This window comes from Pristis pectinata, chromosome 19, assembly GCF_009764475.1.
Source record: "Pristis pectinata isolate sPriPec2 chromosome 19, sPriPec2.1.pri, whole genome shotgun sequence".
In the NCBI taxonomy this organism is placed as follows: Eukaryota; Metazoa; Chordata; class Chondrichthyes; order Rhinopristiformes; family Pristidae; genus Pristis; species Pristis pectinata.
The window spans coordinates 38,563,467-38,575,637 of NC_067423.1; the positions used below are offsets into that span (position 1 = coordinate 38,563,467).

At 38.2% G+C, this 12,171-nt stretch overlaps 1 protein-coding gene across 2 annotated transcripts in view; it reads left to right on the top strand.

Annotated features, from left to right (window-relative positions):
- etnk1 (ethanolamine kinase 1) overlaps positions 1 to 12,171 on the top strand; it is a 42,867-nt gene that overhangs the window by 15,508 nt on the left and 15,188 nt on the right. For both annotated transcript variants that reach the window (XM_052034033.1, XM_052034034.1), the window contains exons 5-7: positions 1,751 to 1,834; positions 1,940 to 2,100; positions 8,922 to 8,995. In XM_052034033.1, coding sequence (XP_051889993.1) covers positions 1,751 to 1,834; positions 1,940 to 2,100; positions 8,922 to 8,995 — 319 coding nt within the window. The remainder of the gene's footprint in view (positions 1 to 1,750; positions 1,835 to 1,939; positions 2,101 to 8,921; positions 8,996 to 12,171) is intronic.

Genomic DNA, 12,171 nt, shown 5'->3' on the forward strand with positions numbered 1-12,171 from the left:
TGATGTAATGATATAGTAGATTAGTGTGCTGTTGTTTCTTCCTAATAGTTAAGTGCACCCCGGACTGAAGAATGTGAATATTTTACTTATCCTTCTTTGCCAGCAAGATTCTTTAGTTGAAAGTGTAATTGAATTCCGAAGTAGTATAGCTCTCTACTATAACAGTACATTGACAATTAAATTCTTGAAAAATCAGATGATTAACTTTGTCTAGTATCTAAATTCTGAATTGAGAGATGAAGGATAGTTTATTGGCATTATGAGCTTTACCCTGATGGGTACCATTTCTGAACCAGGAATCCACAACCTTAATAGTAAAAACAAAATACAAAAAAAGCTCCTCTTCCAAGGATTCATGAAGTCATCTTGTTAAACACAAAAGATTAACCAAAAAGAATTTTGTTGCAATCAATTTAAGAGAAATAATGTTTAAGTAAATATTTTTGATTGAAATATCGGAATCTGTATGCTGGAAAATTTCCGTACAAATATGTTTTTTCTTTGCCTTTTTCTCTGCCTTTTTCTCCTACATGACAACATGAGTCCCATCCTCTGCACTCCCCACCTGCCCTTAAAGAAACAAGACCAGTTCTGCTCCTCATAAGTAGACTTCGTATCACTGATTTCATTAGTTAATTTGACTTCAAAATACTTGTGTTTTCCATGTAAAATATTTACTATATTGTATCTTCCCATTACTGTTTACAAATGGGACATTGGACAAAAAAGATCGAGAATCATTGTTTTAGGAGACTTGGGCTTTCCTCAACAGGGAAATTGGGCTTTTACTTGATTTGATGTTGGAGAGCAGAATCACTTCTAACCTTGTTGACGTGGTACTGAAATAATAACTGCAATGCAGCATCGGTTTGACGTAATTAGAACACAAAAATTTGCAAAATTGTCTCTCACGTTCTTCCTGTTGGTACTTTGCCTTTGTTGCCTAGGCTGGAATATATGAACTTTGCCAGTATCTTCCACTCATTTGGGTGGAGATTGGCGTCATTTCAATCAGATACTGACATTGAAAAAGCCAGGGGAAGTTTTGGAAAGGAATGGCTGCTCAGAAAGCAGTAGACAAAATATCACTGGCAAGAAATTACCCTAGGAGATAGATTAAAGATAAAAGAGACGGTGGTAAAAATTGAAACTACTGTAAGTGACGTATGTGCCATCTCAAATCATAACACTTGAGTCTGTATTCCTGATTTCCCTGCTTTTATTAGCATTCAAGGTAGTCATGTGGATGCTACAGCTGATGCATACAGAAGCAAACATTTAGATTGTTATGCAATTACAAGCTACCAGAAAACCATTTCAATTCATAAAAATTAAAATGACTTAACTTCAGGAAGGTCACACACTTAAATTAACCACATAAACTTACTAAAGGGATAGTCCAAAACAAGGGGTCATATGATGGACACCAATCAACACAACAGGGAATTAGGCAATGGTTAGAATGTGAAACGTGGAGCTTTCATGGTTAATGCCATGGATGCATCTGAGAAGCAACCAGGTAGGTTCATGAGGGAGAAAATAACAAAGAAATGCTGCTCGGGTTAAATGTGAACTAGTATGGGGGTAAGATAGTTTCGGTGCAATAAATTCCTTGCAATTAAACTTGGCATTGTATAACTTGCATTAAACTGAGAGGAGAATGAATTCCATTTCTAAGACAGCTAGAAATTTGTTTGTTCATGCAATGCTGTGTACACAACGATTTGATTATTTTTTGTACTCTGAATAGGTCAAGTGAAGTTTATTGATTATGAATATGCAGAATACAACTACCAGGCATATGACATCGGGAACCATTTCAATGAATTTGCAGGCAAGATATTTGAATGTTTTGGTTGTGCTGAGATTTACTTGTATGTGTAATATATTGTTCAACAATTGTGCAATATATATGTCTTTTCTCATCCCCCTTTCTAAGGTATAAATGAAGTTGATTACAGTTTGTATCCAGACAAAGGTATACAGTTAAAATGGCTGAAATCCTATCTTGAAGCTTATAAAGAATATAAAGGACTCAGTGCAGAAATAACAGAGAAGGATGTAGAAGAACTTTACATTCAAGTTAACCTATTTGCACTGGTAAGCATTTTTACTGTTCATTTATATGTGGGCATTACTGACAAGGCTCACCATCGTTGTCTGTATCTGATTCGTAGAATCACAGAATGGTTACAGCGCACAGAGGCCATTTGATCTATTGAGTCCATACCAATTTTATGTCACAGCAAGCTAGCCAGTCCCACTCCTCCACCTCTCCCTGGAGTACTGAAAATGCTTTATTTTCAGATATTTGCCCTGTTCTCATTTGAATGTAATAATTGAGTCTGCCTCCATTACTCCTCGGGGTGGGTGCATTCTAAACTCTAGCAGTCAGCTGTGTTTTGTTTTAAAAATATTTTCTTTATGTCATTCATGTTTGTACTTTTGCCATTCACCCTGGTTCTTTTATCCCTTGGTTCGTGAAGCTTCACCATTACAAATAGTTTTTCTACATTCTCTATCTATACAGTTCATGCTTTTTGCTAACTCTATCAATTCTACTTCAACCTCCTCTATTCCAGAGGAAGCAACACCAACTTCCGTAGTCTCTCGACATAACTAAAGTCTCATCCCTGGAATCATTTTGTAACTATTTTCTGCACCCTCTTTTCATGACTTCCTTGCTCTATTATTGTGTTCCTATTTATGAAGAGCAGAATCCTAAATGCTTTCTTTTACAAAGCACTCTTAACAAGCTCTGCACATATACTCCCAGATCTGGATGTTCTTGAATTCTAGAACTGTGCCCTCTCGTTTGTACTGCCTTGTCTCGCTCTTCCTATCAAAATGTGACAACTCTGAACATGGGATTTCATTTGCCACCTGTCTGTCCATTTCACCAGACTGTCCATATTTCCTTGAAGTCTGTTAACATTGTCATCACAGAGCGCTAAGCTTGAGAGTTCTATGTCATCTGCAGATTTGGAAAATGTGCCTTGTTCACCCAAGTTATTAATATATTTTAATAAAAGCATTGGTCCTAATACTATCTCCTGGGAACACCCCTCCAGTTCGAGCTGCAACTTCTTGCTACAATTCTATTTCCTCATCATCAATTTTCTCTTCGTAGTACTGCAATCTCTTTTATTCCACGGCTTTCAATCTTGATGATTAAATTATTATATAACACCTCATATATACCAAATCAACCACATTTTTGTCATTCATTCTTTGTTACTTAATAGTTAGACGTGATTAACCTTTGACAAATACATGCTGACTTTCTCTTTTTAAAAAAAAGCAAAAAAAAAGCCACAAATCTTCAAGGACTACGAATTGTTTCTGATTATTGTTGCTAGAACTGGTCTGTAGATACCTTTATACCCAATTTTGAACAATGGTGTAATACAAATTTTCCAGACCTCAATGCCACTTCTATTAATATTTAGAAGATTAAGCTGAGTGCCTCTGCAACTTCCTCCTTTACTTTCCTAGGTTGTATCCTGTCTGGACCAGGTGTTTATCCATTTTAAATACAGCTGACCTTTCTGGTATCTCCTTCATCAACTTTCAGCCCATCCTGTAGTACATCTTGCTTTGCTGAGACTCTATTTGCATATTTCCCCTTGGTAAAGACAGGTGTAAAGTACTCATTTACTCTCTCAGCCATATCCTCTGACTCTACAAGTTTTGGATTCTGATCGGCTCCACCTCTCGTCTTGCAATGAAAATCAAAACACTGCAGATGATGGAAATCTGAAATAATCTGATGAAGATCCTATTAATATTAAATATTAACTTTCTTTTTCTACAGATGCTGCATGATGTGCTGAGCGTTTCCAGCATTTTGACTTTCTATCTCCTCTTAGAACCTTTTTTTCCATTCATTTGCTATAAAACATTGTTGAATTTCCTTTTATGTTTATTGTTGTTCTTTCCTTCTGCTCTCTCTTTGCCTTTTATTTTCTTTGATATTTCTGGAGTTTCTGTGAACTTTGTGTGAACCTTCTGACGTCTGTCACGTGCTCGTTTTTTGTCTATCTTTTGCTCATTTCATTTTGCTTTAATTTCCCCACCCTTCTCCCGCATGGAAATGAATCAACACTAGCTGAAGACATGACCACCTTTTTTTTAATTCCAGTTCACTTGGACCAGGTGTGTTCTCATCCCATTGAAATTAGCATTTTTTCAATTGAATTTTTTTTATATATTGGAGGGATCTGCAACGTTTTCCATGCCCATTCTAAATCTCATGATATTATGCCTGTGGTTTCCTAGATGTTTGCCCGCTGATACTTGTTCCATTTGGTCTGGCTCATTTTGCAGAACCTGTTCCAGCCTTCCTCAATATCAGAAACTTATGGACAAGAAACAATTAAGAAACTCTTCATCCTCTTTGCCCGTTATGTCATTAACTTGCCAACCTCTAGGTGCATAATGAAAGTCCCCATCGTCATTACAGCTTTTATACATCTCAGTAATTTTCCTTGGTAATTTAGCTCTCAATATCCTTTCCTGTCAGTAGCCAATAGAATGCCAACAATGTATTAACGTCTGTTGTTCCTTAATTTGAAACAGATAAATTCTGTGCTTGATTGTGCCAAGGTATACTCTTACCAGCACTGGAATATCCTCCCTAGTCAAGTCTGCCAATTTTCCTCCTTTCCTTCCTGAGCACCTTGAATCCAGAAGTATTTTTAACCCATTCTGACTGTATTTTTTTAGCCAGGTGTTTAAAGGAAATTATTCACATTTCCTGATGATGTAAGAGAGAGGACATTTGTCCCATCGAATCAATGCTGGCTCTCAGGACGATCCCATTCCCCCACTTATTTCTCTCTCGTGCCCAGTAACTCCACTGGTGCTCCTACCACCCACTTTCACCAAAAATAATTTACAAGTAGCCAATTAACTTACCAAGTAGCACATCTTTTGGGAAATTGGAGGAAACCAGAGCACCCAGAGGAAATGTTGGGGTCATGGAGAGAACATGCAAACTCCACACAGATAACATCTGATGTCAGGATCAAACCCAGGTCACTGGAATTGTGAGGCAACTGTGAGCTACCTGCTAGGCCACCCGTTGATTGCAATCCCATGTCATTAACTGGACCCTAGGTTACAGTGTGCATACATAAATGCATGTTAGACCTTGAAAAGCATAAAACTGCACTGCTGGAATTTAGAGTGGAAAAGGCTGGAAATGCAGGTCAGGCAGCATCTATGGAAGGAGAAGCAGAGTTAACTTTCCAGGTCGATGACACTTCAACAGCACTAGACCTGGTGCCTGCTGTTTGTCTGGTCCTGTATAAAGACTTCATTTTTCATCTTTTGATGCTATTAATCACTCCAAATCATGTTTGCTCCTTTTTTTTCCTCCTCTTCATTAAATTATTCCAGTGCCTAACCCCTTTACATATTAATTTAAGCCCCCAACCCAACAGTACTTGATGCCCCTGAGAAGGTGGTGGTGAGCCTCATCTTGAATAACTGCAGTCTGTGTAAAGAAGCTTCTTCCACAATGCCCCAGGTCGAGAAGTTCCATTATTTAGATATATTTAAAATAATTAATATATTTAATATATTTAAAATGCATTAAATGCAGTATATTTAAAATACAGTGTGCTACTTGACAGGAAACTGTCAGGTGGTGGCATTCCCATACACCACCTACCTCTGACCAACTAGATGAAAATGAGGTACAGCTTTGGCAAACTGTTGCAGAGCTTTATGTGAACAGTATTTATTACAGCTATGGTGCCTTGGTGGTGGTTGGGAGTCAGTGTACAAGGTGGCAGATTGGGTGCAATACCAATGGGTTGCTTTGTCTGAAAATGCAAAGGTAGGCATTAAATAATGAAGTGTTGCTAATAGATTGAGTGTAGGACTAAAACTCCTAAATTTCAGCTTGGGGAAATGTGAGGTTGTCCTCTTTAGAACTAAGGATCAGACTGGTTAGACCGTACCTTGAGTTCTGTGAGCGTTCTGGGCACCATTTCTTGTAAGGCCTTCATTGGTGAGCACGAGGAGGGTGTAATGTAGATATATCAAAATTATGTTTTGACTTCCAATGGATAAAATTACAAGAAACAATTATGTATGACTAGGGTTGAATATTCCCTGGAATTTAAGATTTAAGAGGTGATTGATGTTGTAAGGTTAATGGAGATCTACTCATTGGAGAATCTGGGACTGGGTATAAGGTCTGAAAAAGTTTGCCCCATATGCTACAAGACTGAAATTAGTAAACAGAGAAAAATAGGAATTTGGAACTCCATTCACAAACAGAAATTCACATTTCGTCCATTCCTAATTTTATATCTTTTGTGAATCTTTAGTTTTCAGTAGTTTGGAAACATGGGAAAATGTGGTATTTGGAAATAAGTCACAGATCAGGCATAGTTTGGTTGACAACAGAATAGGCTTCAAGGGCTAAACGGTCCCGTGTTTTTGAATCATGGAGCTGCATTCACCTAGATAAGAAAAGTGCATTCTATCACATTCTTGGCTTGAACCTCGTTGATGTTGTAAGGCTTTCAATAGTTGGGAGGTGGTCACTCATTGCAGGATACCCAGAATGCAATATTTACGTGGCTGCACTAGTAAGTCTTTATTCCATGCTGACCCACCCCTGCTGCTTTCTTTGAGAAACAGTGTCAACAGTCGACAAAGGGTTTTTGACCTGAAAGGTGACTTCTTCTCTTCCCACACATGCTGCCTAACCTGCAGAGTGTTTCCAGCATTTTCTGATTTTGTGCTAACTGTGGAAGACCTTTGTTTTGGTAGAGCCATTGAATGGCATTTGAGGTGTTTAGGCTCTCACTGGGAATGTAACAAAGTGCTATTATAGATGGGTAGTGGGATCCAATTCTATTATTTAATGTTATATAAATATTGTGTGAAACATGCAATTAAGCTTAAGCATGTTGTTTAAACCAGATGTAAGCAGTAAAAAGTGTTTTTAAATAATAATTTGGGTACTTTCATTCTTTGCATATGTAAGACTAACGAGTAATAGAAGGAATATTTGAATCTAATAAAATTTATGGTGAGTTTCTAACCAGTTCAGTTATGTGTGAACTTCGAGATTAACTTGTCCTAAACTCTCTCTTAAACATTCAGAACTCTCTATTAAACATTCAGATAGTATGATAGTTTGAATGTGCAATATTTACTTTATAATTTATGGTCAAATGTGTAGTACCTTTCTCAAATGTGAGTCTTTGTTATATTGTTAATTTAAACAATGCATGTATGCATCAGGTATGAATAATTAATCAGAAATGAATGCTTAGCCTTGATATTATATTAGGAGAGGTACCAAACAGTTAGTTAAATGAATATGTTTTCGTAGGGATTTTGGAGGGGACGGTGTTGGAGAATTTGAGGGAGTTTTAGAATATAGGGCCAGATGACTGTAAACATCTACCAATATCTGGACAATGCACAGGAGGCCAGATTTGGTAACACTGGAAGGGGATACTGTGATGGGAATAGATTAGGACCTGGGGGAAAAAAAGATTTTTGTTTAATCATAGAGGGAGGTAATAATGAAACAGTTCTGATATTGTTGGATTAAATGTAAAAGCTGTTCCTGTTATAGTAGACGGTGTCAGCAAAAGGGTACCACTGGACGAGGTAAAGGATGGTAACAAGAATAGGTCTCCAGATCTGTGAGAAAGGAGAAGACGACCCTGAATGAAGCTTTATTAAGTTACTTAAAGATTTGTTGGGTCCAATTTGGATATTTAAAAAAAAAACTAGGTTTGGCTAAGAATACTTCAGCAGCAATAACCTACAATTATATTCTACGTTTAAATTGTAACCAAAGATTTGGTTACAAGCTAGATTTTAAGGAGTATCCTGAGGGAAGGGAGAAGGTCAGAGGAACAGAGGTGTACTGACAGAAATCCAGTTTGCGGCCATGGTATTTGAAGCCTCAACTGCCAATTACATTCACCTGTGGGAGCTGCTGGAGTTGATGATTTACTTTGTGTTATATTCAATTGAAAAGATGCCTCCACTTAAAGATCCTGTACAATTGTTCTACAGAGCTCTTTTAAGATTGTTTATATATAAACTTGCATAGATGTAGTAACTTGAATGGCCTCGTTTAGTGTTGAAGATTTCTAATTTTTAATGCTTGACCAATTTTTTGGACATCTCCCATGATTCAATATCTTCCCTTTTAATATTAATATTTAATATCAGTTGAGGTGCAGTCAGTGATGAAGGTACTAAAGATATACAAGTACTTTTATTATCTCGAAGGGTGCAAAGTTTCAATAAATTTCCTCCTTTTTCAGTCCTTGGACATCTCGATAACTTTGAAAATACTTCACACTTTTTTTTAATAAGTTGGTATTACCAAGATAAATAACTTTCTGTAGCTGTTGATGTTTGCTGGGCTGAGATTCCATCTGACATTCCACTGCCAACCTTCTAATATCTCACTGTCAGCATTCTTCATGTAAAAGCTTTGAATTCGGGTGTTGCTAGGCTGTTATTGTCATAGATAACCTTCAAATAGAGCCTGATGCTTTTTCTTACCTGCAGGCCAAAGGGCATCTCACTTTTTTTTGTTTGTTGCCTTGTTTTGAGCCTAGTGTAGAAGTCCATTTGAATATAGCTTGCTCAGTACAAATACAATTGAAGCCAATTCCTTCCCATTTATGTGGCTATGCAGGATGATTTGTTCGATATTTCTGACAATGTGACTAAGTTTCAGTTCAAGAGCATATCATATTAAATATGTAACAAAAATCAGAACGCTTCTAGCGTTCTGTTTTTTGTTCCCTATTCCAGCAGCTGCAGTCTTTTTTTGTCTTCATGTTAAATATGTATATGGTTGATTTTGATTTTTCTTTAGTAATTTAACTGTCTAACTAAACTTTTTAATTTTCTTTATTCTGCTTATTCAGGCTTCCCATTTTTTCTGGGGACTTTGGGCATTGATCCAAACAAAATATTCAACAATTGATTTTGACTTTTTTGGGTAAGTTTTAGAAGTTTTCAATTTGCTATAGACTTGAGTGATGAAAAAGCTTTGATTAAAGGTTAAAAGATTAAATTCACCTTTGGATCAGATTTTAAACTAAGGCCTTCCTTCCTTGGTGAAAGTAAATTTGGTTAATAGTTATCCCTCAAACAACATCATTAAAACAGATTATCTGATCATATAGTATTGCTGTTTATGAATTGGCTGTCATGTTTCCAAGTTGATTTCATTGACTAAAATATTTTGAGACTTCCGAAGATTGTGAGGGGCACAAATATTTGTTAAGTCGTTCCTTCCTTTGTGAAGACAATTATGAAAATCTCAGGATTCCAATGCAAGTGTAAAGAATAGATCATTAATTTTACCATTTTGGTCCAATATTACTCAATTCCTAAATGACAATTGTCAGAATGAATTCTCTCTGGTAATTGCAGCCCTGCTTACTGTATATGAAAGCAGATACAATTGAAAATGTTGTTGCATAATCAGTTATAGAACCATAGAGATGTACATCACAAATGGCCTTTTGGCCCACCATGCCTGTGCTGACCTTTGCATCCTACTATATTAATCCCAATTACCTGCATTAGGACTGTAGCCTCCTATGCCTCGCCGATTCAAGTGCTCGTCTAGATGTTTCTTAGCAAGGTGGGGGAATGGGACTGATGGGATTGCTCTGTTGGGAGTCAGTGTGGATGTGATGGGCTGTAAAGACCACTCCTATGTTGTAAAAAAATAAGTAAACAGGAATCAAATTATTAAAAACAGAAAACTATGCAGCATTTTATTCTGGAAGAAAATTTCTCTGCATTTTTTATTCAGTTGTTTTTAAATTCACCAATTACACAAGGGAGAAGAAAGAAATCATTCTGGGATTCTGACATTTTGCAGGTCGCAGTGCAGTAGGAACTGTTATTTAAGAGGGAATGTGCTGGTCAGGATCAATGAAAGGAGAGTCATTGTTCAACTGTTACCCATTCTTCTCCAGCTTTTGTGGCCATGCTTTCACATCATTAGCATAATTCCTGCCAGTCATTACAATATTCATCCTTTCATTGATGGGATCTGAAATATCTAAACTTTGTATGCCGAAATGACACTGAAACCAAACCCGTTTCTGAAGTTATCCCTGCCATTTTCTAAGGTGTTTGCAGAATCGAATTATGGTGAATTGTTGAATGATGAATCCTGCCTAAGTGAATCATAAGGGTTCCCTCTACTCACTATCTGTTGTCACTAATCGATTCCTTGAGTACTAGCCTGGATTCTGCCCGATATCCTTTCAAAGCAGCAATCTAATTACTTTGCTCGAAATACTGATTATTTTGCAGCATTGTAGCAAGAAATTTGCATTCTAACCTGCATTTAGTGTCATGGCAGATGAAGCACCATCACCTATTCAATCCAGTGGTCTGAAGGTAGATTGCAGAGGTTGGGGTTGTTTTCCTTGGAACATTGAAGATTAAGAGACGATTTGGTAGAGGTGCCCAAACCCATGACTGGTTTATATGTTAAGTAGAGGGAAGATGTTCCCATTAGTAGATGGAGGCAAAAGAAACAAGGAGGACATACGAAGAGCAAAAAAACAAACTGCTGGGGGATCTCAGTAGATCAGGCAGCATCTGTACAGGGAAAGGGACAGTCGACGATTTGGGTCGAGACACTTCATCTGGATTGAAAGGTAGAGGGGAGATGACCAGTTTAAAGTGGTGATGGGAAGGGGTGCAGGTGAGGAGGGGTGATGGGCAGATTGAGGAGAGAAGAGTGGAAAGAGCGAGAAAGACTCGGAGGTGATGGGTGGAGCCAACAAAGGGCGACAGATGATGGAATCTGATCGGATACAGAGAGTAATTATGATCTTGAATTCACTGCCATTAGGGACGGTGGAAACAAAATGAATCAGTGCCTTCAAAAGTAAATTGAATGGAGAGAGAATAATTCAAGGGTTAAGTGGAAAGTGTTGCAGAATTGGACTGACAGATTTGCTCTGAGTCAGCGTAGACGTGATTGGCCAAATGGTCACCTCCAGTGCTGTAACAATCTCCTGATTCCTTTAGGGTCAAGGATAACTTGCTTCCGCCCTGATTCTGTGGGTTCTCAGGTAATTTACGTGGCCATGTGGGATTTGCAGTCTTTGCTGCAGGTGCTCGATGGGGCAGGTGGGTAGGAAGTGTGGGAGGTGGGGTGCTCCTCTTTTGCTGAACAAAGTGACTTTATTCTCAGTACCTTCCCTGACACAGCTTCTCCATTTTGATGGTCACAAGCCAGAGGTTCCAAGAAGTGGGTGAGGGTGCTTTATTCTTTTTAAGAAGGCTTTGAAAATGTCCTCGAAGTATTTCCTCCGAACTGTTGGCTGCCAATTGAGTGTCATTAGGTCGTTAATGCTGGTCCATGCATCTGAAGCATATAGGAAGGCAGGAATCATTGATTGTGCTGGGTTTGAGATATTGATCTCCGAGTGTGCTTTTCCTCAGCCGACTGGAAGCTATACTGGTGCACAATAACAGTTTTGACTCTCATCATCAATGTCTGCCTTCCCTGAAAGGTGGCCCCTGAGGTATAAAAAGTGATCTGCATTTTCCAGGGTTTTACCTTGGACCTGTATTCTTGTTGGGAGTGAGCTGTGGGAAGAGCAGGGGGATTATGCAGCAGGAGCAGGTTGGTTAAGGACATTGTTTTGGGAGTGTTTGGTGTAAGCTTCCATTCTCTTGCATGCTTCAGTAAATGACTTATTGATTTAGTGCTTAGCCTCTGTGTACACATGGATTTGTTGTTTCCCTCCTGCACCTCTGACAAGTTGGAGTCGCCTTGGTTCTGGAGTAAAAGGGACATTGGTTGAATAGTTCCCAATTATGTTGGATGTTAGCTCCACTCCCAGTGCAAAGCTTGTTGGAGGTGAGGTACTGTATTGCAGCAAGAAAGTTGAAGTGTTGGAGTAATGACATTTAGCTTGCTTGACATGGTCTACAGTGAGGTTGGATCTGTGGACACATTGGCTAGAATCACAGTTTTCATACCATGTAGCAGACTTTGAAAAAAGATGAATTTCTGAGAGCAACCAAATATGAGGAGGATCCTCCACAGTCCCTCTCAGTCTACAGAGTTGAAGGCTTTTGTAAAGTGGAGTTTTTTGTGCAGTGAAGACCACATCCAATGTGCATCTTGATGAATGA